Here is a 23,880-nt window from a genome sequence, read left to right on the forward strand (position 1 = left end):
CCTCTTCCCACTTTGCTGGCTGTAAATTCTGGACACGATGCAACCTGGGAGAAAACCGACGGAGCAGGCAACAGTAAACACGGCCTAGCGCAGCCGCCTTGCAGCCACCTTGCAGTCACCAGCCACGCGCCGGTCACGCCCTCACCCAGTGCGCTGCTGGGCCGGCGCATGCGCACGCTGGAAGCGGTTGTCCCGGGGACTCCCGCCCCTAAGGAGCGAGGGGAGGGGCCGGAAGCACCTCTACGCTTCCCGGTTGCTAGGAGACGGGGCTTCTACACGCCACACACAGGTTCTCTGGCTTCTTTTCCTCCCTTTCTCTGCTTCAGCGTCACCGCATGCGGTCACCATGTCGGACCCAGAAGCTGACACCTTGCGAAGCACCTTTCCCTCTTACATGGCGGAAGGCGAGCGGTTGTATCTGTGCGGGGAGTTCTCTAAAGCTGCCCAGAGCTTCAGCAATGTGAGTTGCGCTCTGAACGTACCGATTACCCATCACCCCTTCTAATTCCCGGTGACACTGAGGTCCCCGTGGTGCTGGAGGACCCTATTGTTTCTATGATTCAATTGTGCCTAATTGACGCACTACTGGCACCGCTCGGCCATTTTCTACCAATTCTCACTTGCCTTCTGCTGTTAATAACCATTCTCTGCATTAACAGTGACTTCTACTTCTTGCTGAATGTTTTGGGACTCACTGGCCTCTTTCCACAGAGCAGCCTTTATTACCCTTGGAGGCTGCATGTACAAGTGGTGCAATCTCTGGCACACAGTTGCTCACAGATGGTCAGTATATCACTAACGTTGTACATAACCTTAGTATGACTCGATCCACCCCGTCCTACGGTGCTAAGCACAGTATGACCCTATGAGGGAGGTTCTGTTATGAATCCATTTTATGGACGAGGAAACTGATGTAGAAGTGGATTACGTGTCCGAGATTCACTGAACTGGCAAGAGAAAGGATTCAAACCCAGGCAGTCAGATTCCAGGGCTAGATACTAACCACCATACATACTCCCTCACAAGTAAGCTGTTAGATGTTCTTACCACAATTTCTTTTACAACCAATCCTTCTTATTCCAAAGGGAGTGGCAGGATAGCCCTCTAACCAGTCCCAAGACTCCCCCTAAAGTCAAGCTTCTCCACTGCTACCCAAAGTCTTTTGTCCCTTTGGCTCACCAACCACACCCTAAAACCAGAACTGGTTGGCCAGATGGGTTAAGGGTTGAGTTCAGGATCCCTGCCTCCACCCAGTCTCCTCTTTCAGGATCGGATTCCATCCTAGAGAAGCTCAGGCAGAGTGAAAAGAACACCCTGAGGGAAAATAGCTTTGGTTGAGAAGTAGCCTTCTTCTGGAAAAGCCAGTAGCTGCTTCCTGTAAAAAGTAGGTCTTAGAAAGGTGTGAGTAGAGTCTGATGCCTCAGGAAGGACAGTACGTCAAAGCACCTATGATGATTTCAGACAGAAGAGAGGACATGGGGAGAAGTGTTCCATTCTCGCCTTACTCCCCAAATCACAGTTTCAGTTTTGCTAGCATTTTCTTCTTGATCTCCTGAAATAGTGATTCCTTCTCAATAAGGGAGTAAGGAAGAGAGAGTTGGGGAATGGATGCCTCAAGTGGCAGGTGTCCTGAAACCCATTTCGTTAGCCTTCAGAGTGCTTAGCCTCACAAATGTATTTTGAGTGTAGTGCAGCCTTTTGAGGTTTGTAGGTGAACTCAGTAGGCGCAAAAAAATCCTAAGCTTCTGTCACCTGAGTGGACCGGAGGAATCCGAGACGTTTTGGGGAAATTCCATATATCCACAGAGTGGTATCTGCATCTCTCTCAGCCAGTCGCTTCCACAACAGCTAGTGATTTGACCTTGTCTGAGAGGAGCTACGTGCAGACAGTCAAGTTGGCTGAGCGAAGATCAGTGTTATGCTGCTTCTGGTCTGATCAGATCCAGAGACATGTTTGCTGGCCTGAGGAATCCCCCGGAAGCCCTGGCAGGAGGGTTTGGGAGGCCCTTTCCGGTCCCGCTTCTACCTCATGCTGCCCGGTGCCTGTCGACCTGGGTGGTTCGTTTCTTAGGCTCTTCACCTTCAGAATGGAGATAAGAACTGCCTGGTTGCCCGGTCCAAATGCTTCCTGAAGATGGGAGAGTTGGAGAAATCCCTGCAGGATGCTGAGGCTTCGCTCCAGGGTGACCCGACTTTCTGTAAGGTGACTTTACGTATGGGTGGGAGGACTCAGGCTAACCAGATTGCCTAGGGTTTGATGCCGTTTTCTCGCCTTAGGTCACTTATCTAGCTACCTGCCCCTGCATCCCAACCTGGATCCTCAACCCAGGACCCTCTCTGTTCCACCATGCCTAAGTCCCATAAAGCCTTGTCTGTCCACCTCATTTTGACTTCTCTCATTTCAGGGGATTTTACAAAAGGCTGAGACCTTGTACACCATGGGGGACTTTGAGTTTGCGCTGGTGTTCTATCATCGAGGCTACAAGCTGCGGCCTGACCGAGAATTCAAAGTTGGAATTCAGAAAGCCCAGGAAGCCATCAACAACTCAGTGGGAAGTGAGTGACCATTGGACCTGTGCCCTTATCCAGGGAGGCTCTTGGAATCCTTAGGCTTGGAGATACGAGTGAGCAGCCACCACCAGGCCTGCAGGGGGCATGCTTGGATTTAGCTGCTGCTGATTTTGTTGGAGATTAGGAACTGTCTACCCAGAGCACCAGCTCCTGAGCCACTGTACTCAGCTCTGCAACTTCTGGCTCTCCTCCAAGGGCAGGCTGTTCACATTAGGCCTGTCTTCGGCCTGGTTTCATAGGGTAGGTTGGGGTTCTGAGCATAGCCTGCCCTAGGACCTGGCCTCCTCTCTTACCACATCTGCACCAAGGACTGGACTTACCTGTCAGGTTGGTGGCAGGGGAAGAGGGAGGAGAGCACGAGTTTGCCTCCTTGGGTGGGCGGCAGAGTGTGGAAATGCCTGGGGATAGAGAGCTCCTCCAGTGCTTAGGGACTGCCTTCCTTTGGAAATTTGGCGGCCTTGGCCTTGGGCTAGAGGGGGGTGCCCAGCTCTTAGGAGGCTGTAATTCCTTCCAAGCACCCGGGTACCAGTAACCTGCTGGGCTCACTCAGAGCCAGCTTTGCCACAACCTCCACCACCCCCTGCCAAAGGCAGCCATTTCTACAAAAGTAGGTGATAGATCATGCCTGAGGGCCTGGCAGACCTGAGCCAGACTTCTCTCCTTGCAGGTCCTTCTTCAATTAAGCTGAAGAACAAAGGGGACGTCTCCTTCTTGAGCAAGCAGGCTGAGGTGAGGGCCTTGGTTCTGACACCACAGCCCGCCCAAGGAGAAGCCCACATGGGCCTGAGCAGCACAGGTCTCGGTGACCTTCTTACCTGGGGACGGTCAGCTCCTGCCCATCACGGGCGGCCATGGGATTCTGCCCCAGCCCCAGAGAGGTCTTGTTCCCAGACCAGACACACTCCGTGGTTCTGGGTGCACAGAGAGGGCCCTGGAGGAGATGTCTGGGATCATAGACTCTGGGGCCATGACTGGGTACTCTGTGATCCCTGTTGAGGCTCTGTCGGGTGTCATTCCATCTTCCCAGAGTATGAAAGCCCAGCAGAAGCCTCATCCCATGAGACACCTTGTACACCACCGCAAGATAGAGTCCAAGCGGAAGGGCTCGTTGAAGAGTGAGAAGATTGTCCGCCAGCTCCTGGGCGAGCTCTACGTGGACAAGGAGTATCTGGAGAAGCTCCTTTTGGATGAAGGTTTCAGACACTTTGTTTGCGACAGGGAACTTGGGGCCGAAGAAATCTGGGACGGGTGCTTAATGCACGAGTGGGAGACAGAGCCTGTCGTGTAACATGAGCCGATATGCTCCTATGGACAGGTTTTCCTAGCATTCTCATTTACAGATGAGGAAACTCAGGTGCAGAAAGGTTAAGTAACTCACCTAAGGTGGCGCATAGGTAAACAGTGGACTTGAATCTTAAGACGTCCAATTTCAGAACCAGTGCTCTTGGCATTATGGTGCCCTGCGAGGGAACACCAGAGATGTGGGTCCTTGGAGGGGCATCCTCTGAGCCTTCAATTTGTACAACAGGCAAAGGAATCTAGCTGGGACTTGCTGGGGGGAATCCTACGATACTAGTACTCGAATGTTCTGAAACCTCATCTGGTCTAATCCCCCCTTTTATAGATAAGGAAAGAGAGACCCTGAATGGGGAGTAACTTGTCCAAGGTGACAAGCAAGATCATGGCAAAGTTGGCACCAGAGGCCGGCCTCCTAACCTCAGGTCCAGCGCTCTTTCCACCATACTGCTGGCGGTGGAAGAAAATAGGGCAGAGCCTTGAAATGAAATGGGAGGGTGGGAGTCTTGCCGTTAGCTGATAAGCCTAAGCAGGATTCATCCTTGAATCAAATGCCTTTTCTCCAGAACTGACTTCCTGAGGGCATCTGCAGAACGCCCTGCAGGTCTGTGTCTCGAGCAGCTTCACTGCTGGCCCATCTCTGAAAGAGGCCTGAAAACTTCCTTCCCTCCAGAGGATCTTCTGTGGAGGAAGGGGTAGCCTGAAAATTATCCCCAAGAAGCCCTGCAGTTTTGCTACCAGCTCTAACCTCGGATCAGGCAGGCGGGCAGAGCCTGGGCACGCCCCCACTCCCCCACCCCGGCTCCCAGCTTGCACTGACCCACTGGCACCTGGGGAATCACTTGGCACTGGTAACCTGGACCAGGTTGTGCATTCATACTTAGTCTTCTCAGAGGACACAACCTGAAATAAGGGAGCCCTGCGGGTTGGGGTCCTTTCAGAAAGCTATCCGCCAGCTGCCCCTTCTGCTAGCTCCTTCTATCTTGCCATAAGAGGCCTGTGCACTGAATTCGGCACCCTGGGAGTGCCTGGAAAGGGGGCTCTGGCCTCACCTGGGTCCATATAGAGCTACTCTGTCACCTATGTGCCCTTGCTTTCTCCAACTCAAAACAGAGAGCCCCACAGGGGCCCCCGCAGCAAGGATCCCCAGCCAAGAGGAGGTAGCTCTCTTACATGCCTGTTCTAGTTGGTTTCTCCTCACACCCTTCTCCCCAGACCTGATCAAAGGCACCATCAAGCACGGCCTGACCGTGGAGGACCTCATCATGACAGGCATCAACTACCTGGACACCCGCAGTAACTTCTGGAGACAGCAGAAGCCCATCTATGCCAGGGAGCGGGACCGGAAGCTGATGCAAGAGAAATGGCTGCGAGACCGCAAACGGCAGCCCTCACAGACAGCCCGCTACATCCTCAAGAGCCTCGAGGACATTGACATGTGTGGGTAGTGTTCTTGGAAGGGCGAGGCCTTCGCCAGGCGGTGGAACGCAGCACTGTGGCCTGAGACCCTGGTTTCGCTGGCCTATGGATGGTATCCCCTGTGGGGAGGTGGGTTCTCCCCTCAGCCTGAGGAAAGAGGCTGCTCCCGCCTCCATGTCCCCTGTTCCCCTTCCTAGTGCTGAGCAGCGGCAATGCTGAAGGGAGCCTTCAGAAGGCTGAGAAGGTGCTGAAGAAGGTGCTGGAATGGAACAAAGAGGAGGTGCCCAACAAGGATGAGCTGCTTGGAAACTTGTACAGCTGCATAGGGAACGCCCAGATTGAGCTGGGGCAGATGGTCGCAGCCCTGCAGAGCCACCGGAAGGACCTGGAGATCGCCAAGGAACAGTGAGTGTCCAGGAAAAGCTGAGCGGCTGAGGCCCGTGGGCCTGCAGACAAGGGGGGCAGGGGCCGTGCCTGGCCTTTTGCCAGGACTGCTGGTGGGTGAGCTCCTAGGACCGAGGCTAAGAGGCGGACCTAGACTGTCAGCTTTTTTGCCGCAAAGAGGAAGGAAGTGGCCCCAAATACCAGAAAGCTCCCAGAGGTTTGGCTCTGAGGGGTATTTCTATTCTTTATTTTTTTAAGTTTTTATTTATTTATTTTGAGAGACAGAGAGAGAGAGAGAGAGAGAGAGAGAGAGAGAATCCCAAGCAGACTCCACACTGTCAGTGCAGAGCCAGACTCAGGGCTCTATCTCACGAACTGCAAGATCATGACCTGAGCCGAAATCAAGAGTGGGTGGCTTAACCGACTGAGCCACCCAGGTGCCCCAAGGGTATTTCTGTTCTTAAATCATCTCAACAAGCGTATATCAACCCCAGACTTGCCACATGTTGCTAGCATTAAGAACACAGCAGTGACCCAAAATAAGGGTCATCTCCCTGCAGATGTAAAACAAAAAAATGACATAGCTAATAAATGGTAATTGTGGGACGTGTCACAAAGGAGAAGTACAGGACCCAGTGCTATGAGGAGTATATTCCAGGAGGATAGGACTGGGCCCTGGGGAGCACACTTGGTCTGTGGGAGGACCCTGAAGGAGGCCAATGGAAGCTTGATGCTGGAGAGCACAGAGTATTGCCAGGGGAAGAGTGACCAAGAGGAAGCCAGGCGAAATGGCAGGGGTCAGATCGAGCAGGGTCTTGGAAACTATGGTGCTGACCAAGAGCACGGGGCTCTAGAGTCCACCTCACCTGGGCTTTGGAATTGTACCTCGTAGCCAAAACCACAGCCATGGGGCCTTAGGCAAGGGACTTCCCCTGTCCCAGCCGGGTGTCCTCTGTCAATGGGCATAAAAGTAGCCCCTTCCTGATAGGGGGGAAGGAAGAAACCACGCAGAAGTCCATGTAAAGATCTCAGGACAGTGCCAGGTATCCATAATAGTGCGAATACCAGCTATCAGCTCTTCCCAAGACTTGAGGGTCCCTCTCAAGGTGCCATGAGTTTCCAGTCATCCTGAATCTAACCTGTAGAGCCCTCCATGACGTTCCCCTGCTCGGTTCCCATTTGTCCACAGTCTGAGCCTCTCTCCTACCTCCCATTATCCATTTCTGGTCACAGGTCAGGGGCTCGGCTGTCTCTGCCTCCAGCTGCTCCCACACCTCACCTCCAGCGACCTGCATTTCATCCCCCAACCCTTCTAACCCTGTTGACACACTGGCCTTGGCCCCTTGTTGTCTGCGGGTTCAAACCACCTGCCTTCACTTGGCACCCAAGGCCTCTTGTGAACCCACTTCTGCACAGTGCTCCCTGTCACTCCTCCATTTGGGTCAAACCCTATTTCTTCTTCTTCTTCTTCTTCTTCTTCTTCTTTTTAAAAAATCTTTTAATGTTTATTTATTTTTGAAAGAGAGAGAGAGAGAAAGAGAGAAAGACAGAGTGCAAGTGGGGGAGGGGCAGAGAAAGAGGGAGACCCAGAATCTGACGCAGGCTCCAGGCTCTGAGCTGTCAGAACAGAGCCCGATGCGGGGCCCACAAACCACGAGACCATGACCTGAACCGTAGTTGGATGCTCAACCGACTGAGCCACCCCGGCGCCCCTGGGTCAAACCATATTCCTTGAAGGCTCCTGCCTCCCACCCTCTCCTCACTCACCGGAGCCCCATGTGCTATTCGTTCCCAGTTCATCTCTCACTGGCCTTTGCGTACTGAGCAGAAGTATCCCATAGTGGCTGTTCTGGAAGTCGAAAACAACCCAGCAGCTTTGGAGACAGGGCCGGGTTTGATTCCCAGGTTTGATTCCTGGCTCTGGCACTCCGAGGCTGGGTGGATTTGATTAAGTTGCTCATCTCCTCGGTTTGCTCATCTCTGATGAAGGCATAATAATACCGACTCAGGGACTATGAGGATGAAATGAGATATGTGTTGACAGTGCCGTGAATCCAGCTGTCTCCCAGGCCCTGAGGACTTACTTATTACCTTTGCTTCTCACCACCCCTCCCTCCCGAGCCCCAGGCCCGCATAGCCAACCGAATCCCAGGCATTTTCACTTGGGTGTCCCACAGGAATCCCAAATTTAACATGTCCAAAGTGGAACCCCTTATCTTCCTCCCCAACCTCTTGCTCCAGGGTTCTCTGTCTGCGGGGATGGCTCTCTTGGCCACTCAGTCCCCAAGAAGGAGCCCAGGCAGCTTCTCAGATTCCTCCCTCCCTTCCGTGCTCATGCCCAGCCAGCCTACGTCTTGTCTGGGCCTCCTCCTTCCTGTCTCCTCGGTGTTTTTCCATTTCCCTCCCACAGCTCAGTCCAGACCCTCCTCATTTCTAGACTGGTTCCTCCATCCTGGGTTTCCTGGAGCCCACCTGGCCCTTCTGTGCAAAACAAGTCCAGTCGTGGGTCGGGATGAACTTCCAGCTCCCAGTTCTGCTCAGCTTGGTCTGCCCTTCCTGACCTGACCTGTCCTGGCCCCAATTGACCTAGTTCTCTCCAGGCCCCTGGGCGTCTTGGGCCTCAGCCAGCACCTTGTGGCTCTGTTCCTGCAGCCCCTAAAGAGGACTTCCTTCTCTCTAGCCAGCACTTTCTTTATCAGCTCCCTCCTTCCCATCCTTCAAATTTTGTTTATTTAAGACAATTTTTTCAAGTTTATTTGTTTTGAGAGACAGCGAGCATGAGTGAGGGAGGGAGAGAGAGAATCAGAAGCAGGCTTCATGCACTGTCACCGTGGAGCCCAATGTGGGACTTGATCCCGAACCGCGACCTGAGCTGAAATCAGGAGTCCACTGCTTAACCAACTGAGACACTCAGGCACAGGCACCACCACCCCCTTCAAATTTTAAATGTGTGTCCCCTGGGTGATATAGAAATCCCCCTTTAATGTTCCCTCTCCACACTCCATGTGGATCTTGGCTCCCCTTGGACTTTGGAAGGGACTATCATATATCCCTTTCCCTTTCCAGCAGCTGCCACTTAGTGGGCATGTGATAAATGCACGGCAAGTGGCTAAACAAATAGAGGTGCTCTTTTGATAATGTTAGGCCCTTTTTAACACCCATGAAGGGGCCTCCAGTCTTGTTTGTAAGTTCAGGTCCTCCCTCGTTGTAATCAGCAATGCCCCGCATGTGCCTCCCACCTCCAGAGCCTGCCAGCCCTCATTTCTCCCTTCAGACACCCTAGATTGCATGCTTTATCATTGCTATTATTTCTTGTTACACGGTGTTATGAATAAGTTAGCATTCATTCATTCATTCATTCATTCATCACACCATAGCAGAGCACCCTCTCTAGAAGGGGGAGGCTGCCATCGGGGGTGCCATCAGAGCAGCAGGTGCACAATGTGGGTGAAGGTCCAAGGAGAGGCAGGTGGGAGCACTGGCGGGAGCTGAGGGGGCCTCGGAGAGGACAGGTCAACCCAGTGGACCAGCGGAGAGGGAGGAGGGCACCCTAGGCGGAGAGAGAGAAGAAGCAGGGGTGGAAGCTGCGGGGGGTGGGGCGGGACCTATGGGGAGTGGCAGTCTAGATCCCATGCTGAAGAGGACTGAGGGCCGAGTCTGTTTTTACGCAAGTACTAATGTGAGTGTGGTACTTGGTCCAGAGCTCTGTGGCACGGAGAGCAGAACTTGGAAGTCCCCCCCTCCTCCCCCACCTGCCAGGACCACACCCCCCTCACTTCCCTGGGGTCACGTAGACATGTGGTCTTCTGGCCCCTTTGCAATATATTTACCTGTGTATTTCTGTACATAAGCACATACCTAGGATTCTCAAAACAAAAGCAACTCGTTTTTATGTTTTTTAAAAAGCATGTGCCTTGGAAAGGGTCTCGTCCTTTAAATGGCTCCAGAGAAAGGAATTTCAGCACACAACGTACTTTCTTGCACTGTGTCCCTGTGGGCAGACATGCAGGATGTTCCATTTTTGTCATCACGCACAGCAATACAGTGCAACTCGGTGCTTTTGTGTGCATGGTTCTGCGGGGAGAGCAATGGCCTGATGAGATGTGCATGTTTGAAAGGCAGGCTCTGTTCACACTGGGGAGAATGAGTACAAGGTGCCAAGTTTCATGGGGGACACAGGAGCCCGCTGGATGGCAGGGCCTTGGGTGAGGACGAGGGAAAGAGTGGGAGGAGATGCTGGGGGTGACGGGAGCATTGGAGGAGGGTTTGCTTATTTTCTTTGTTGCGGGGGAAGTTTTTGACAGATCAGAGTGTTCGTATGGTGGTAATGGTAAAGAACCAATGTAAGGGGAACAATTGTGTTTTTCTTTATGGAAATATATTACTCTCTTTTCTGTTGTTACAAGAATACTGTACACAATTTAAACAATATGGATAAATAGTTTTCCTCATACTCTCATTTCCCCTGGGTAATCACTGTTAATAGTTAGACTTACATCCTCTCAACTTCTTTTTTTTATTAAAAAAATAATTTTTTTTAATGTCTATTTATTTTTGAGACAGAGAGAGACAGAGCATGAATGGGGGGAGGGTCAGAGAGAGAGGGAGACACAGAATCAGAAGCAGGCTCCAGGTTCTGAGCTGTCGGCACAGAGCCCGACGCGGGGCTCAAACTCACGGACTGAGAGATCACGACCTGAGCCGAAGTCAGACCCTTAACCGACTGAGCCACCCAGGCGCCCACCTCTCAACTTCTTTTAAAAATGCCCACTAAAAAAAAATTTTTTTAATGTTTATTTATTTTTGAGAGGGAGAATAAAGGATGGGCAGAGAGAGAAGGAGACACAAAATCCAAAGCAAGCTCCAGGCTCTGAGCTGTCAGCACAGAGCCCCACATCGGGGCTGTCACTGTCAGCACAGAGCCTGATGTGGGGCTCGAACCCATGAACCATGAGATCATGACCTGAGCTGAAGTCGGATGCTTAACCAACTGAGCCACCCAGGTGCTCATTTTAGGTGCCAAAAAAAGGGCACCTGGGTGGCTCAGTCCATGGAGCATGCAATTCTTGATCTTGGGGTTGAGTTCAAGTCCCACGTTGGGTGTAGAGATTGCTTGAAAATAAAATCTTTAGGGGTGCCTGGGTGACTCAGTCGGTTAAGTATCCGGCTCTGGATTTCAGCTCAGGTACTGATCTCACAGTTCATGAGTTTGACCCCCACATCGGGCTCTGTGCTGACAGTGTGGAGCCTGCTTGGGATTCTCTCCCTCTCCCTGTCTCTGTCCCTCCCACGCATGCTTGTGCTCTTTCTTTTTTTTTTCTCTCTCTCTCTCAAAGTAAATAAATAAACCTTATTAAAAAAAAAGAGAAAAAATCTTTTAAAAACTGCCCACTTTTTATTCATTCACTTCTTTTTTTGGTGAGTGAAAATAACACACGCTCATTCTCTTACAGATCTGAAGGGTAGAGTCGTCAGCCATTGTCACTGGGCCAGAACCAATGTTTTGGCAGGGCTGTGCTCCCTTTATAGGCTCTAGGGAGAATCTGTTTCCAGCCTTTTCCACCTTCTACACTTGTACTCCGTGCACTGAGCGTAACTCATCCATGGCTCCTTCCTCCATCGTCAGGCCAGGGGCACAGCATCGTGCCTCAGGCCTGCATGTTTATTTTTGGCACAAACAGGGTAATAGACCTGTTTGGCACAAACAGGGCAATAGACCTATAATCTGACTTTTTTTTTAGGTTTATTTATTTAGTTTGAGAGCGAGACAGAGCAAGCAGGGGAGGAGCAGAGAGAAAGAGAGAGAGAGAGAAGAGAGAGAAGAGAGAGAATCCCAAGCAGGCTCCACACTGTCAGCACAGAGCCCGATGTGGGGGTCAAACTCATGAACTGTGAGATCAGTACCTGAGCTGAAATCCAGAGCCGGATACTTAACCGACTGAGTCACCCAGGCACCCCTAGGCAGCATGGAGCCTGACTCTGGGCTCGAACTCACAAAATGTGAGATTCATGACCTGAGCCGAAATCAAGAGTCAGATGCTTAACCGACTGAGCCACCCGGGTGCCCCTATAATCTGGCTTTTTAACTTAATATGTGAGGGACTTTTTTTTTTTATACACAAAAATTGCCAGCACTAGGGCACTGGTTTAGATTGTTTCTGATGTTTACCATTATAAAGAGTGCTTTAAAGAATGCCCTTCTCCAGGTAAATTCCTAGAAGGGAAATTGCTGCATCAAAGGACATGTGGTAAGCTCTTGAGTGATTATTCTCTGGAAAGATTCCAAAGGTGTTCATTCATGGCCACAGGGCCCGAGAGGGCCTATGTGCCACAGCCTCGCCTCCTGGATATCATCCCTCCAACCCACCCTACCCGAGTCCTGGAGGCCAGAGGCCCTGTCTTTGCTTCTTTTCAATTCCTACAGCTCGAAGAATGGCCAACTACTAGTGAACAACTTATTCTGCTTCTTCCCCACAGTGACCTTCCTGATGCTAAGTCAAGAGCCCTTGACAACATCGGCAGGGTTTTTGCCAGAGTTGGGAAATTCCAGCAAGCCATCGACACGTGAGTGCTCAGGGCTGTCCCTACCCCACCCTCGGGCCAGGATTCCCCACTTCCCACCAGACTCCCAGCCAGGGGCCAGCATGCCAGGCAAAGAGGCATCAGAAGACCCAAGTTTGCCTCCAGGCTCTGCTAGGTGACCAGGGGCAAGCCGTTTTGTAAGCTCTGAGGCTCATTTGTTAATTGGCTGGAATCAGCATCTTCTCAAAATTTCCCAGTGACAAGAATCCCCTGCAGTACAGGTATATGAATACCTGTCTCTGCACTGGAAATTCTGATTCTACCGGTCTGGGTGGGAGCCCAAGAACCTGGTTTTAACAAAGCCCTCCAGATGGTTCTCACCTTGGGCAAGTTCAGGAACTGCCTGACCTTGGGGATCTCTTCTGAGGCTCTTCTGTGACTCTGGGAAGTCAACGTGGACTCCCTGGGAAGGGAGGCTGAGTTCTCCAGGTGACCCAATCACTGAAGTGTTGATGTGCAACCCTGGGCCAACAGTCTGCTCCAATGGGGCAGCTCAGCCCCGGGGAAACTCCGGAGAGAGACTGGCCCGCCTGGCGACCAGCCTGCATGGAGAGGTTCCACGGGCCCATTCGCTTAGCCCTGAGAGCAGCTGTCCTTCCGGTGCTCAGTGCTGGATCGGAATAGACTCGTTCACCAGGACCCTGTGCTCCAGGCAACTTGGTTTCCTGAATGGCCCCTGGTGTCTATGTGCCAAAAGATGGAGGAGTTTGAGAGTTCACCCACCCATGTGCATCTTTTTATAAGAAAATGTTTTAGGAGCTCCTGGGTGGCTCAGTGCGTTAAGTATCAGACTCTTGGTCTCAGCTCAGGTCATGATCTTACGGTCATGAGTTCATACCCTGCATTGGGCTCTACACTGGGTGTGAAGCCTACTTTAAAAAAAAAAAAGAAAGAAAGAAAGAAAATGTTTTCTAGTAAATCTGTGCTTATTGTTAAAATATTAATTTGGAAAATATGGAAAAGTAGCAGAAAAACTACTCAATCTCACCCCTCCGAAGACAATGATTAACTCTAATCTTGCTCTTACTTTATTGAGGTCTCGCGGTTTTTTTTATTCTAATATTTTCTCGGTATTGATTTTGTCTTCTGTATACTTAATGAGATGCTTCAATGTTATTTTTATGTTATTTTTAAAGATAAAAAATTTTTTTTTTTATGTTTTATATTTGAGAAAGACAGAGACAGAGACAGAGACAGCCAGGAGGGGAGGTGCAGAGAGATGGAGAAAGAATCTGAAGCAGGCTCCAGGCTCCAAGCTGTCAGCACAGAGCCCCATGTGGGGCTCGAACTCATGAACTGTGAGATCATGACCTGAACTGAAGTCACATGCCCAACCGACTGAGCCACCCAGGCACCCCTTAAGATTTTTAAAAAACGGTTATTCATTTTTGAGAGAGAGAGAGAGAGAGTGCATGAGCTGGGGAGGGGCAGAGAAGAGGAAGACACAGAATCCCAAGCAGGCTCGAGGCTCTGAGCTGTCAGCACAGAGCCTGACGTGGGGCCTTGAGATTATGACCTGAGCCGAAGTTGGACACTTAACCCACTGAGCCACCTGGGTGCCCCTATGTTATTTGAAACGCAAGTTTGTAAACATTATCTCCAATTGTATCAGATTCGATTCCGTAAATGTACCAAAATAGCTTTGTTAGTTTGAAAATATCTTCATGCTTATGGCTCCATCCCCGTGTCTGAAAGAGCTGGTAGTTGGAGCACAAGTTCTGTTCTGCCCCGGGAAGGAGCCCTGGCCTCCTGTGGCCGAGTAAAGGGTTTGGGTGGAAAGAGCCGACTCTGGTTCTTCGTGTTCCCAGGTGGGAGGAGAAGATCCCTCTGGCAAAAACCACGCTGGAGAAGACCTGGCTGTTCCATGAGATTGGCCGCTGCTACTTGGAGCTGGACCAGGCCTGGCAGGCCCAGCATTACGGCGAGAAGTCCCAGCAGTGTGCTGAGGAAGAAGGGGACATCGAGTGGCAGCTGAACGCCAGCGTTCTGGTGGCACAGGCACAAGGTATGGGCACAGAGAGGACTGCCCTACCTTTCCCAGCCCTCAGGGCCCGCTGCCATGCCATGGCCAGAAGCTTTACCATCAGTGTATCCCTGGCCAGGTTAATTTTTTTTAATGTTTATTTGTTTAAAAAAAAATTCTTTTTAAACGTTTATTTATCTTTGAGAGACAGAGAGAGACAGAGCACGAGTGGGGAAGGGGCAGAGAGAGGGAGACACAGAATCCGAAGCAGGCTCCAGGCTCCGAGCTGTCAGCACAGAGCCCGACACGGGGCTTAAACTCACATACCGTGAGATCATGACCTGAGCCGAAGTCAGATGCGCAACCGACTAAGCCACCCAGGTGCCCCGTAGTCTGGCCAGGTTAATTCTGACTCTGAGGGTGGACGATAAACCCCTCTGTTTTGCCCAGCGTGTGGTAAGTGCCTTCTTTAAGCTACGCTCAGATAGAGCTTGGGGCACCCCGGAAGCTGGCCCTGCCGTCGAAGAGCTCGGCCACAGACCAGCATAGCACCGTGCCATCGTCAGAAGAGCGCCACTTCCCCCAGCCCTGGTGCTCTGTGCACATGCATTCTAGCACTTACTCACCATGTGAGCCAATGACGAAGGTGTTATCTTCCTCATTTTGCAGACAGTGGGTGGGAGGGGTAGGGGGAACGAGACGCTGAGTGGTTCAGCAGGTTGCTGAGGGACCTTTATGGAGTAACGGAAGTATTCTGAAAGTGGGTCATGGGGATCATCGCACGCCTCCATAAAGTTGCCAAGAATCACTGAACTGTGTACTTACAAATGGTGCGCTTTATAATATGATAGTTACATCTCAATGAAGTCGTAAAAAGCAAGCCAGCAAGGGGCAGGGGTGAGGAGGAATAGATGAAACAACATCGGTGGTAGCTTGATCATTGTTGAAGCTGGGTGAGTAGTGGGGGCTCATCAAACTACTCCATCTACTTCGTGTATATTTGAAATATTTCATAACACAAAGTTGAAAAAGAAATGGCTGCAGGTCACGGGTTAGGACGCAATGAAGCCGCGACCAGAGCTCAGTGCCCTGCCCCGGGTGAGCAGCTGATCCCCAGTGAGGAGGGAAATGCAGCGGGTGCTATAATTAAGGGCATCATCATTCACTCACTCGTACTGCAAATACTTCCTTGGCACCTTCTAGGTGCCAAGTTGGGCATACAGTAGGGATGACCACTGGTAACCGTTTCCTGCCTTCATGTCCAAGGAAGTCACTTTTAGGCAGAAACCTGAAGGATGAGAAGGCACCAGCTGCTCCGAGAGCTGAGGACAGAGCTTGCCAGCCAAAGGGACAGCATTTAGAAGCATTTAGGAGCTTGGCTGATTTAAGAAGCTAGGGGAGACCAGTTCCAGCTGGAACCCCTGGGGGCCGGGGGTGGGGGTGATGAGGGGCAGATCCACAGGGCCTCATGGGCCTCATTTACAAATCAGATTCTTCCCTAAAAATATGGGTAGAAACTTCCAATGGAAGCTTTAAGCTGGGGGAAGTTGTGATGACTGGAGCTTTTCCTGGAACTCTTTCCTTTTCTTAGGAGGTCATGGTATAAGCTCAAGGGGAAATGCAGTGTACCCGTCAGAGCTGACATTGCCCTGAGTCGACTCTCGACTCTCTCGACTCACTTGCCCCCGAGGGCCGCTGGGCCCCTCTCAGCTTCCCCTCTCTGGGATGGAAAAAATCAGATGCAGCCGCCTGGGAGCCACCGAGTTCTAGAGGCCGTGCAGCCCTGCGGGCAGAGCTTGGGCTTTGGGCATTCCGGGCTCAGAACCTTGGGGAGTTGGCCAGTCAGTCAGGGATTGGGTTCCAGCTCCAGCACTAACGAGCTGGGTGAGTGAGCTCAGACAGCGCCACTTCCTCTCTGGGTTCAGATCGCGCAGGTGCAGGGGCTGGACTCCAGCTGCTGGTCCGTGGGTCGCATCCAGCCTTTTGATATTTCCGTGGCCTTCGCAGCGTTTTTGCGCAATTTGAATGAACATTTTTAAAATACGGATTTCCACTTCTGGAACAATCTTAAGTTGGGAGAAGATGGGGTTGTCCCACTGCCCTGGAGTTTCCTCTCTGACCTCTCTGAATGGCCTGCTGTCCAAGACTGAGGCTCCTAGGTTCTGGTCCTTAGTGGTGAGATGGCCCAGGAAGGTGACGGAAAGGGTGGTGCTGGCCAGTGATGCTGCCTGAGGCCTGGGGCTTCTCACTGACCCCGGAAGCAGCCAGGCAGCCGCATTGTGCAACACACAGTGTCACAATCTACCTGTGCCGTGCCTCCTCCCTGCTTTCCAGTCAAGCTGAGAGACTTCGAGTCGGCCGTGAGCAACTTTGAGAAGGCCCTGGAGAGAGCGAAGCTGGTTCATAACAACGAGGCGCAGCAAGCCATCATCAGCGTGAGCTGCCCACCCCCCTGGGCCCTGGCTGTGGGAAGGGGTGGGTGGGCCTCAGCCCCTCAGCCCCTCAGCCCCTCAGTTAGCCAGTCCACAGGTATTTATTACCCACCAACTGCAGGCCACATTCTAGGAGGGATAGTGGCTTTCGAATGCTTGCTACTGCCGTCAGTTTATTCAGCAACCCCAATACTCTTCTTTCTTTCTTTTTTTTAAAGTTTATTTATTTTTAAGAGAGAGTATGAGTGGGGCAGGGGCAGAGAGAGAGGGAGACAGAGGATCTCAAGCAGGCTCCACGCTGACAGCCGAGAGCCTGATGCGGGGCTCGAACTCACGAACCGTGAGATTGTGACCTGAACCGAAGGCAGACGCTTAGCGCCCCTATTTCTATTTGAAATAAACAATAGAGGGGCACCTGGGTGGCTCCGTCGGTTAAGCGTCCGACTTCGGCTTAGGACATGATCTCACAGCTCGTGAATTTGAGCCCTGCATTGGGCTCTGTGCTGACAGCTCAGAGCCTGGAGCCTGCTTCAGATTCTGTCTCTCTGTCTCTGTCTCTCTCTCTCTCCCTCTCTGTCCCTTCCCTGCTCTGCTCTCTCTCTCAAAAATAAACATTAAAAAAAATTTTTTTTAATTGAAGTAAATAACAGAAACGAATGTTTTACAAAACATATTTCCCATTACTATGTATGTTGATATTTCCTATTATATTCTCTTACAGTTTTCATTTTTTCTTTAATGCTGGTTGAAATCTTCTCAGTTGATTTTGGGACTTGACAGTTTGTAAAATGCTGCCTCCTCCAGGAGACAACAAGAAATACAGTGTGACAGCCTCCCACGCCTAGACCTGCACTGCTCACTCTCATTAAGGCGGCCGCCTGCCACATGCTGCTATTTAGATTAAAACGCATTAAGAGTAACTAAAATGTAAAATTCAGTTTCTCAGTCACACAAGCCACATTTCAAATGCTCAGTAGCCACATGTGGCTTGCAGGTACCACATAGCGCAGATCTAGAGGATTCTCACGGTGGTGGAAATTTCTGTTGGATAGTGCCAGCCTAGACTGCAAGCTTCAGGACGCAGAGACCATAGGGGAATCCAGGGAAGCCTGCAGGTGCATCAGGCTGGCCACTGCTCCCAGAACCACTCCAGGCAAATACACACCCTCAGTAGGGTCTGCGCACCGACCCTCGACAACACAGGCAGTTTGGCATGAATCCCCTGGCCTCCCCACCTCCCACTGCCCGCCTAGGCTGCCCCGTGTTGAAACTCCAGAGCTACGACCAGCAAGCACCTGGCTGGACCCCAGTAAGCATCTGCTGGTGTGAATTAAGCAGGGCCCCTGTCCCGGGGCACCTAGGTGGCCCAGTTGGTTGAACATCTGACTCTCGATCTGAGCTCAGGTCTTGTATGTATGTATGTATGTATGTATGTATGTATGTACATTTATTCTCTAGAGAGAGAGAGAGAGAAAGACAGAGTGTGACTGGGGTTGGGGCAGGGAGAGGCAGAGACACAGAATCTGAAGCAGGCTCCAGGCTCTGAGCTGTCGGCACAGAGCCTCAATGCAGGGCTCGAATTCACAAGCCGCAAGATCATGACCTGAAGTCAGACGCTCAACTAACTGAGCCACCCAGGCACTCCTATCTCAGCTCAGGTCTTGATCTCAGGGTGTGAGTTCAAGCCCCGAGTTGGGCTCCATGCTGGGCATGGAGCTTACTTAACAACAACAACAAAAAGCAGGGCCTTGTCCTTGGGGAGCTTGCCCCCGTGGTCAGGAGAGGCCAGGCATGGTAACTAGGGGTACCACAAAGAGCATGGGTGGCCTTAGGGACCAAATTGAAGGTTCAGGCACTCGCGAAAGGGAGCAGGGACCCTGGGAAGTGACAGCCAAGGATGCTGCAGTTGGAAGCGGGCCTCATTCTGGGCTTCGAAGGACCAGGACAGCAGGGTTTGGCTGGGCTGAGAAGGGGTGAGGGCTCTGAAGGCACAGGAGGCCATGGGCACTGAGGAGTCTGTGGGAGGCAGAGAAGAGGTCCTGGGCCTGGGTGCATGGGCTGGCTCACTGTGGCAGGAGTAGGGCCAGAGGACCCCAGACGGTCAGTGGACCAGCTTGGACTCGAAGGGCTGGGAATGGCAGAGGAGAGACCTGATGTACTCAGTTTTTTTAGGACGTGAGCTTGTGGTTTGTGAGGACCCTGGTGGGACTACCCCTTTCCTGTCAGGGGGAAATTGCTCCCAAGAGAGTCCACCATGAGGCAGTCTGTGCCCTCCCTTCACCTGTCCCAGGGCAGCTCAGGCCCGTCATACCGCTGTCTTCTTCCTCTGTTGGGGGGTCAACTCCCCAAATGTGCACCTTGCCCTCCAGAGGAAGAGCTCTCCAGTCACACTCATGGTTTCTCCCACTTGATGTCCTTCTGTGCGATTGCCCTGCAGATGGAGCTTGACAGTTCAGTCCAGTAAATATTTGCTGACCACTAGCTGGCTCTGAGCTGCCCAGCCCAAAGGTGATGGCTATGGTCCTGGCCCTCGGGAAGCTTGCTGTCAGTGGGAAGTTTAAGGCAAAAATCCCTATTCTTGACCAGTGCTGCAGGGACCAGGGGATCTGGAGTGAGAGAGCCCAGGGCGGGAGGCAGGGCTGGGCTTTCCCATCTTGGAGGGTCTGGGGTCGCCTTGAAGGCAGGGCAGTGTTTTGAAAATGAGAGGCACGGGGAAGTCTCGGCCCTAGGTGACACCTCAGGAGACCAGGTCCCTGCCGCCTCACCTTCCTGGACCGGCAGCCCTGGGCAGGAATGTGTACTAGCGGGCAGACCAACGCTGAACAGGAGCATCCAGGCCCGTGGTCTTTCTGCGGATGGTTCCCGCGTGCTTACTGCTGCTCTGCCCGCAACAACACGCACACAGGCTGAGGCCCAGGCCCCTGGGGAAGCTGCAGATGCCCCGGAAGCCCCCTCTGAAGACAGGCCAGCACCCCAGCCCCACCCACGGTGTGTTTCTGAGGCCTCTCCATGGCTCACTGCCTTGCTGAGTGCTTAGAGGCTTTCCACTCTACACTGGCTGAAGCCAAAAGAAGCTTTTGGTAAGGAGGTCAGAATGAGCAGAGGCAGCTCCCAAATACACAGCTCAGCCCAAGGGAGGTGAAGTCCGAGTTCCCCGCAGTTGTGTATCCCCTGCCACTTAGTGTGGGTAATTCCAAGTCCGGAAGTCTAATTTTTATTTTTATTTTTTCAACGTTTATTTATTATTATTATTATTATTTTTTTGGGGGGGGGACAGAGAGAGACAGAGCATGAACGGGGGAGGGGCAGAGAGAGAGGGAGACACAGAATCGGAAACAGGCTCCAGGCTCTGAGCCATCAGCCCAGAGCCCGACGCGGGGCTCGAACTCACGGACCGCGAGATCGTGACCTGGCTGAAGTCGGACGCTTAACCGACTGCACCACCCAGGCGCCCCCAAGTCCGGAAGTCTAAATTAGCCCCAGGGCAGGAGTCTACAGAGGAGCCAGGGGACAAGGGATGGTGGCAAGGCTGGTGCAGAGCCTTGCCTGCTGGGGAAGGGGCCTGGGTGGAGAAAGGGAGCTGCTGATGCCAACAGGGGTTAAGAGAGTTCACCCGGGGGGGGCGCCTGGGTGGCTCAGTTGGTTAAGCGTCTGACTTCAGCTCAGGTCATGATCTCACAGTTCGTGGGTTCGAGCCCCGCGTCGGGCTCTATGCTGACAGCTCAGAGCCTGGAGCCTGTTTCAGATTCTGTGTCTCCCACTCTCTCTGCCCCTCCCCTGCTCACACTCTGTCTCTGTCTCAAGAATAAATAAACATTAAAAACAAAAAAAAAGGGTTCACTGGCTCCTCTCCACCCACAGGCCTTGGATGATGCCAACAAGGGCATCATTGAAGAGCTGAAGAAAACGAACTACAGGGAGACACTGAAAGAAAAGAGGGAGAAAGGTGAGTGCCAGGGGGTAGCTTCAGGATTCTCTTCTGCCTTCTTTTCTGTCAGTCCTCCGCCGCACTTTCCAGCAGCTCCTCCAGTGCCGGGTTGGCACGGCCCACTGAGCGTTCTGGCTGCGGTGCTCCCCTCCCTCTGCAAACCCCAGGCCTTCCCTGGGGCAGGAGAGGTGGGCGGTCCAGCCCTTCTGGGGGGGGGGTGCTCAGAGCCCACACCGTGTTCCCCGAGAGCCCACCCCTGTATTTCTCCAGTTCATTCATCAGATATTTGTTAAACACTTGCCATGCACTGGGAAGGTGTGGGATTTGGGGGAGACAGAGGCTCAGCCCCTGCCCCAGAGGAGCCCACAGCCCGGGGGCGAAGTCAGGTGATTTGAGTTGTCAGCAAATGGGCTCCTGCGGGCGAGCACTACTGACTGGGAGGCATCGCTCTTCTGTGGGCACCAGCAGAGAACTCCGGCTGTCTCTGGGGAGAGCAGGAAGGTTCCAAAGAGGAAGAATCATCTGCTTTAGGCTCCAAAAGATGCCCAAGGGCTTTCTAGGCATGAGGAGGAAGGGGGAGGGCACTTCTGGTGGGCAATAGCAGGGGCGAACACACAGGGGCAGAATGACAGCAGCTTACGCTGTAAGCACGCTTACACTTTGGGGGCTCTTCCTGCATTCCCGCACAGGGTTAAGCATCAGACAGGAAGGATCTGGCTCAGTCCTCGCCACCTTAGGAGTAGCTGCTGGTTTTTTTGGGGAGGCAGTGGAGGCTGAGTGAGGTTGGGTAACCTGCCTGGGTCACACAGCAGTCTGACTTGGAGCCACACTGTCCCCTGCTGCATCACACTGCTCTCCTGGCTGGCATGTTAAGGCAGGGGCCAGGTGAGGGCACGCAGGAGTCTGGCCTCCAGGGAAGCCTCAAAAACCCCCCTTGAAACCTCCCCCCTCACCCACCCCCCAGCTCTAGGAAGGATTGAGGGAAGAGGAGGTGGCTGGAACCCCAGGCCCCACGGTAGTCAGCAGGGATGGGCCCCAGGGGGTTGGGGTGATGAAAGAGGCTGTTCTCCATTCAGTGCTTCCTGTGTGCCAGGCCCTCCTCTAAGGGCTTGATGTGAGCTGACTCTCCTGATCCCTTCGAGAACACTATGAAATAAGTATTACTGGTTTTATGGATGAGGACACAGAGGCAGAAGGGTTCAAGTCCCACCGTGGCTTTCAGTCTCAGGCAGCCTGGCCCAGAACCCATACTGCTACCCACTTTCTGCCTCCCCCTCTGTGGTGGTGTATCATTCCAGCTGCATCGCAGTGAGAGGCAGCCAGGTCTGGGCTCCGTGTCCCCAGGAGGACAGAGACCCTCCAGGCACCAAGGCCGAAGTCCTCCAGTAGCAGCAGCGGGAAGCTGGGTGTGAGGTTTCTGGGCACCCAAGCAGCCAGATCACAGCCCTTTATTATCCAGAGCCTGCCATGTGGTGGCTGGATCTCCCCAGGGAGGGAATCTGCCCCTGCTCCCACAGGCCGTGAGAGCTGCTCTCAGAAGCCGCAGGGGCAATCGATGTGAAGAGATACAGCAGGGAAAGGGCAGATGCACCTTGCAGCTTCCCATCCCCTTGGCGGGCCACGTGCCCGGGGAAGGTATCCTGAAAACCCACTGGGAAGGCCCTGGGGCCAGCGGCCGGGTACGGCTTGGCACTTCCCTCCGGGAACAGCAGGCGGCAGCATTGCACATGTGTTCACCACCAAATGGCGGCCTTTTCCCTGCTGTGAACTTCGGGTATTGGGGTGGGGGCGGGGGGGGGGGGCGTGCTTGTAGGCATCTTAGAGACCAGGGGCTTCCAGAAAGAGAATATGGAGGAACTCAGGAGGGGATTGTGACTTTTCTCTGTAGCTCATAAAAACATGGGGCAAGGATTTGCACTTTGGTTGTAAACATAGCTCTCCAGCTGAACTTCCTGCTAACAGTCTGCTCATATTTTGATAGGGAACCTCCCAATAAATGATGAATGTGTTTCCCAGGGACAAAGAGAAATGCAGAATAAGGGTGCTGGAGAAAAGAACCCCTCTGTGATTTTCCAGTTCCTATGTTATTTTTCGTAGGGAAAGAGAATGTGCTCCGAGGGCAGACTGTCCTGGGTTCAAATTCTGGTCCTGCCATTTATTTATTTGCAGCATGACCACTGGCTGCGATTTCTGTCATCAGTCTCGGGTCCTTTGCGAACTTGAATCACCGACACTACGCAATTCCATGACAACCGAATGGTATCACCTCTGCAGCTCACATGATGTCTGGAACAGGGCTGGCGCTCAGGAAACAATGATCCCCTTTCTCTGCTTTTGGAAAGGCGTGCTATCTCTCAGAAGCACAGGCCCCTATAGGTTGAGGTTCACCCAGGCCCAGAGATGAACAAACTTTTACTTTTCTTCCCTCCTATTTCCTGTTTTTCAGAAGAGGCCATTGCATTGGAAAATAAGATCATGATGGTAAGGGAGAAGGAAATAATGAGAAGAGAAAGAAACGAGCCTGAGAAGGTGATGAAACATTGGGAACGAGAGCCAGTTGAGAACGAGAAAGAGACAGAAGACAAGTTGTCTCAGGAGATTCTGAGGATCACAGCAACTGGACAAGAAGAAAACGGGCAGAGAGAAGTAGGGGGAGCCCGTTCCTTTCAGAGAACAGGGCTGGGAGCCACGGGGCAAGATTCAAGAGACGTTGCCAAGAAAGCATCCGGAGAAGCAGGCGCAGAAAGAGCGGGAAATGTGAGCAGAAGGGACTCGAGAGAAATTTACAGGAGGCCTTCAGAGCTGGACCAGAAACTCTCAGGGGACTTAAGTGGAAAGGAGTCGGAGGGACTGGAGAGGAAAGTTTCAGAAGCCAGCAGAAAAGAGTCAGAAGAAGCGGAGCAAACGGAACTGGGAGGAACAGCAGAAACGACCACAGCAGAAGATGCTGAAGAAATGGAAAAAGATGAAAAAGCAGATGAATGAAGCAGTCAGCAGCTGGCATTAGAATCAGGGGCTTGTGTTCCCAGGGGCTGTGGGGATCTTAAACTGGACTTTCGAGCTGAGATTTGTCTTGAACGGGAGAACATGGGGACTAGGCTCCGCAGGTCACTTCTGCCTAATTCTGCTACTGTTTTCCCTTTTAATAGATACCTTTCATTCTTACAAACCCCGAGTCTGTCATTTTGCCTCCCTTCTCTCCCACAAGAGCCTTAGAGAACGAATAACCCAGCTCAACCCAGCTCGAGGTACCGCATTCAAAGCAAAACTCTGACCTGACCCTGACCAGGTGACAAACACAGACC

The 23,880-nt window shown here is 52.4% G+C and overlaps 1 protein-coding gene across 2 annotated transcripts; it reads left to right on the forward strand.

Annotated features, from left to right (window-relative positions):
• The first annotated feature begins 202 nt into the window (after positions 1–202).
• Positions 203–23,739, forward strand: ODAD4 (outer dynein arm docking complex subunit 4). 2 transcript variants are annotated; one of them, XM_045488871.1, is made up of 12 exons: positions 203–460; positions 2,072–2,203; positions 2,406–2,556; positions 3,239–3,300; positions 3,599–3,764; positions 5,083–5,307; positions 5,484–5,691; positions 12,148–12,234; positions 14,061–14,257; positions 16,550–16,650; positions 20,509–20,593; positions 23,022–23,739. In XM_045488871.1, exons 1-12 carry the CDS (start codon positions 347–349, stop codon positions 23,558–23,560), a joined length of 2,067 nt encoding a protein of 688 aa, XP_045344827.1. In that variant the 5' UTR covers positions 203–346; the 3' UTR covers positions 23,561–23,739. The 2 variants fall into 2 exon arrangements, 1 of the variants encoding a protein (XP_045344827.1); XR_006714979.1 differs by lacking the exon at positions 16,550–16,650 and having other exon boundaries at positions 251–460; positions 23,022–23,048.
• The last annotated feature ends 141 nt before the right edge of the window (positions 23,740–23,880 follow it).

Source organism: Leopardus geoffroyi, chromosome E1 (assembly GCF_018350155.1).
Source record: "Leopardus geoffroyi isolate Oge1 chromosome E1, O.geoffroyi_Oge1_pat1.0, whole genome shotgun sequence".
In the NCBI taxonomy this organism is placed as follows: domain Eukaryota; kingdom Metazoa; phylum Chordata; class Mammalia; order Carnivora; family Felidae; genus Leopardus; species Leopardus geoffroyi.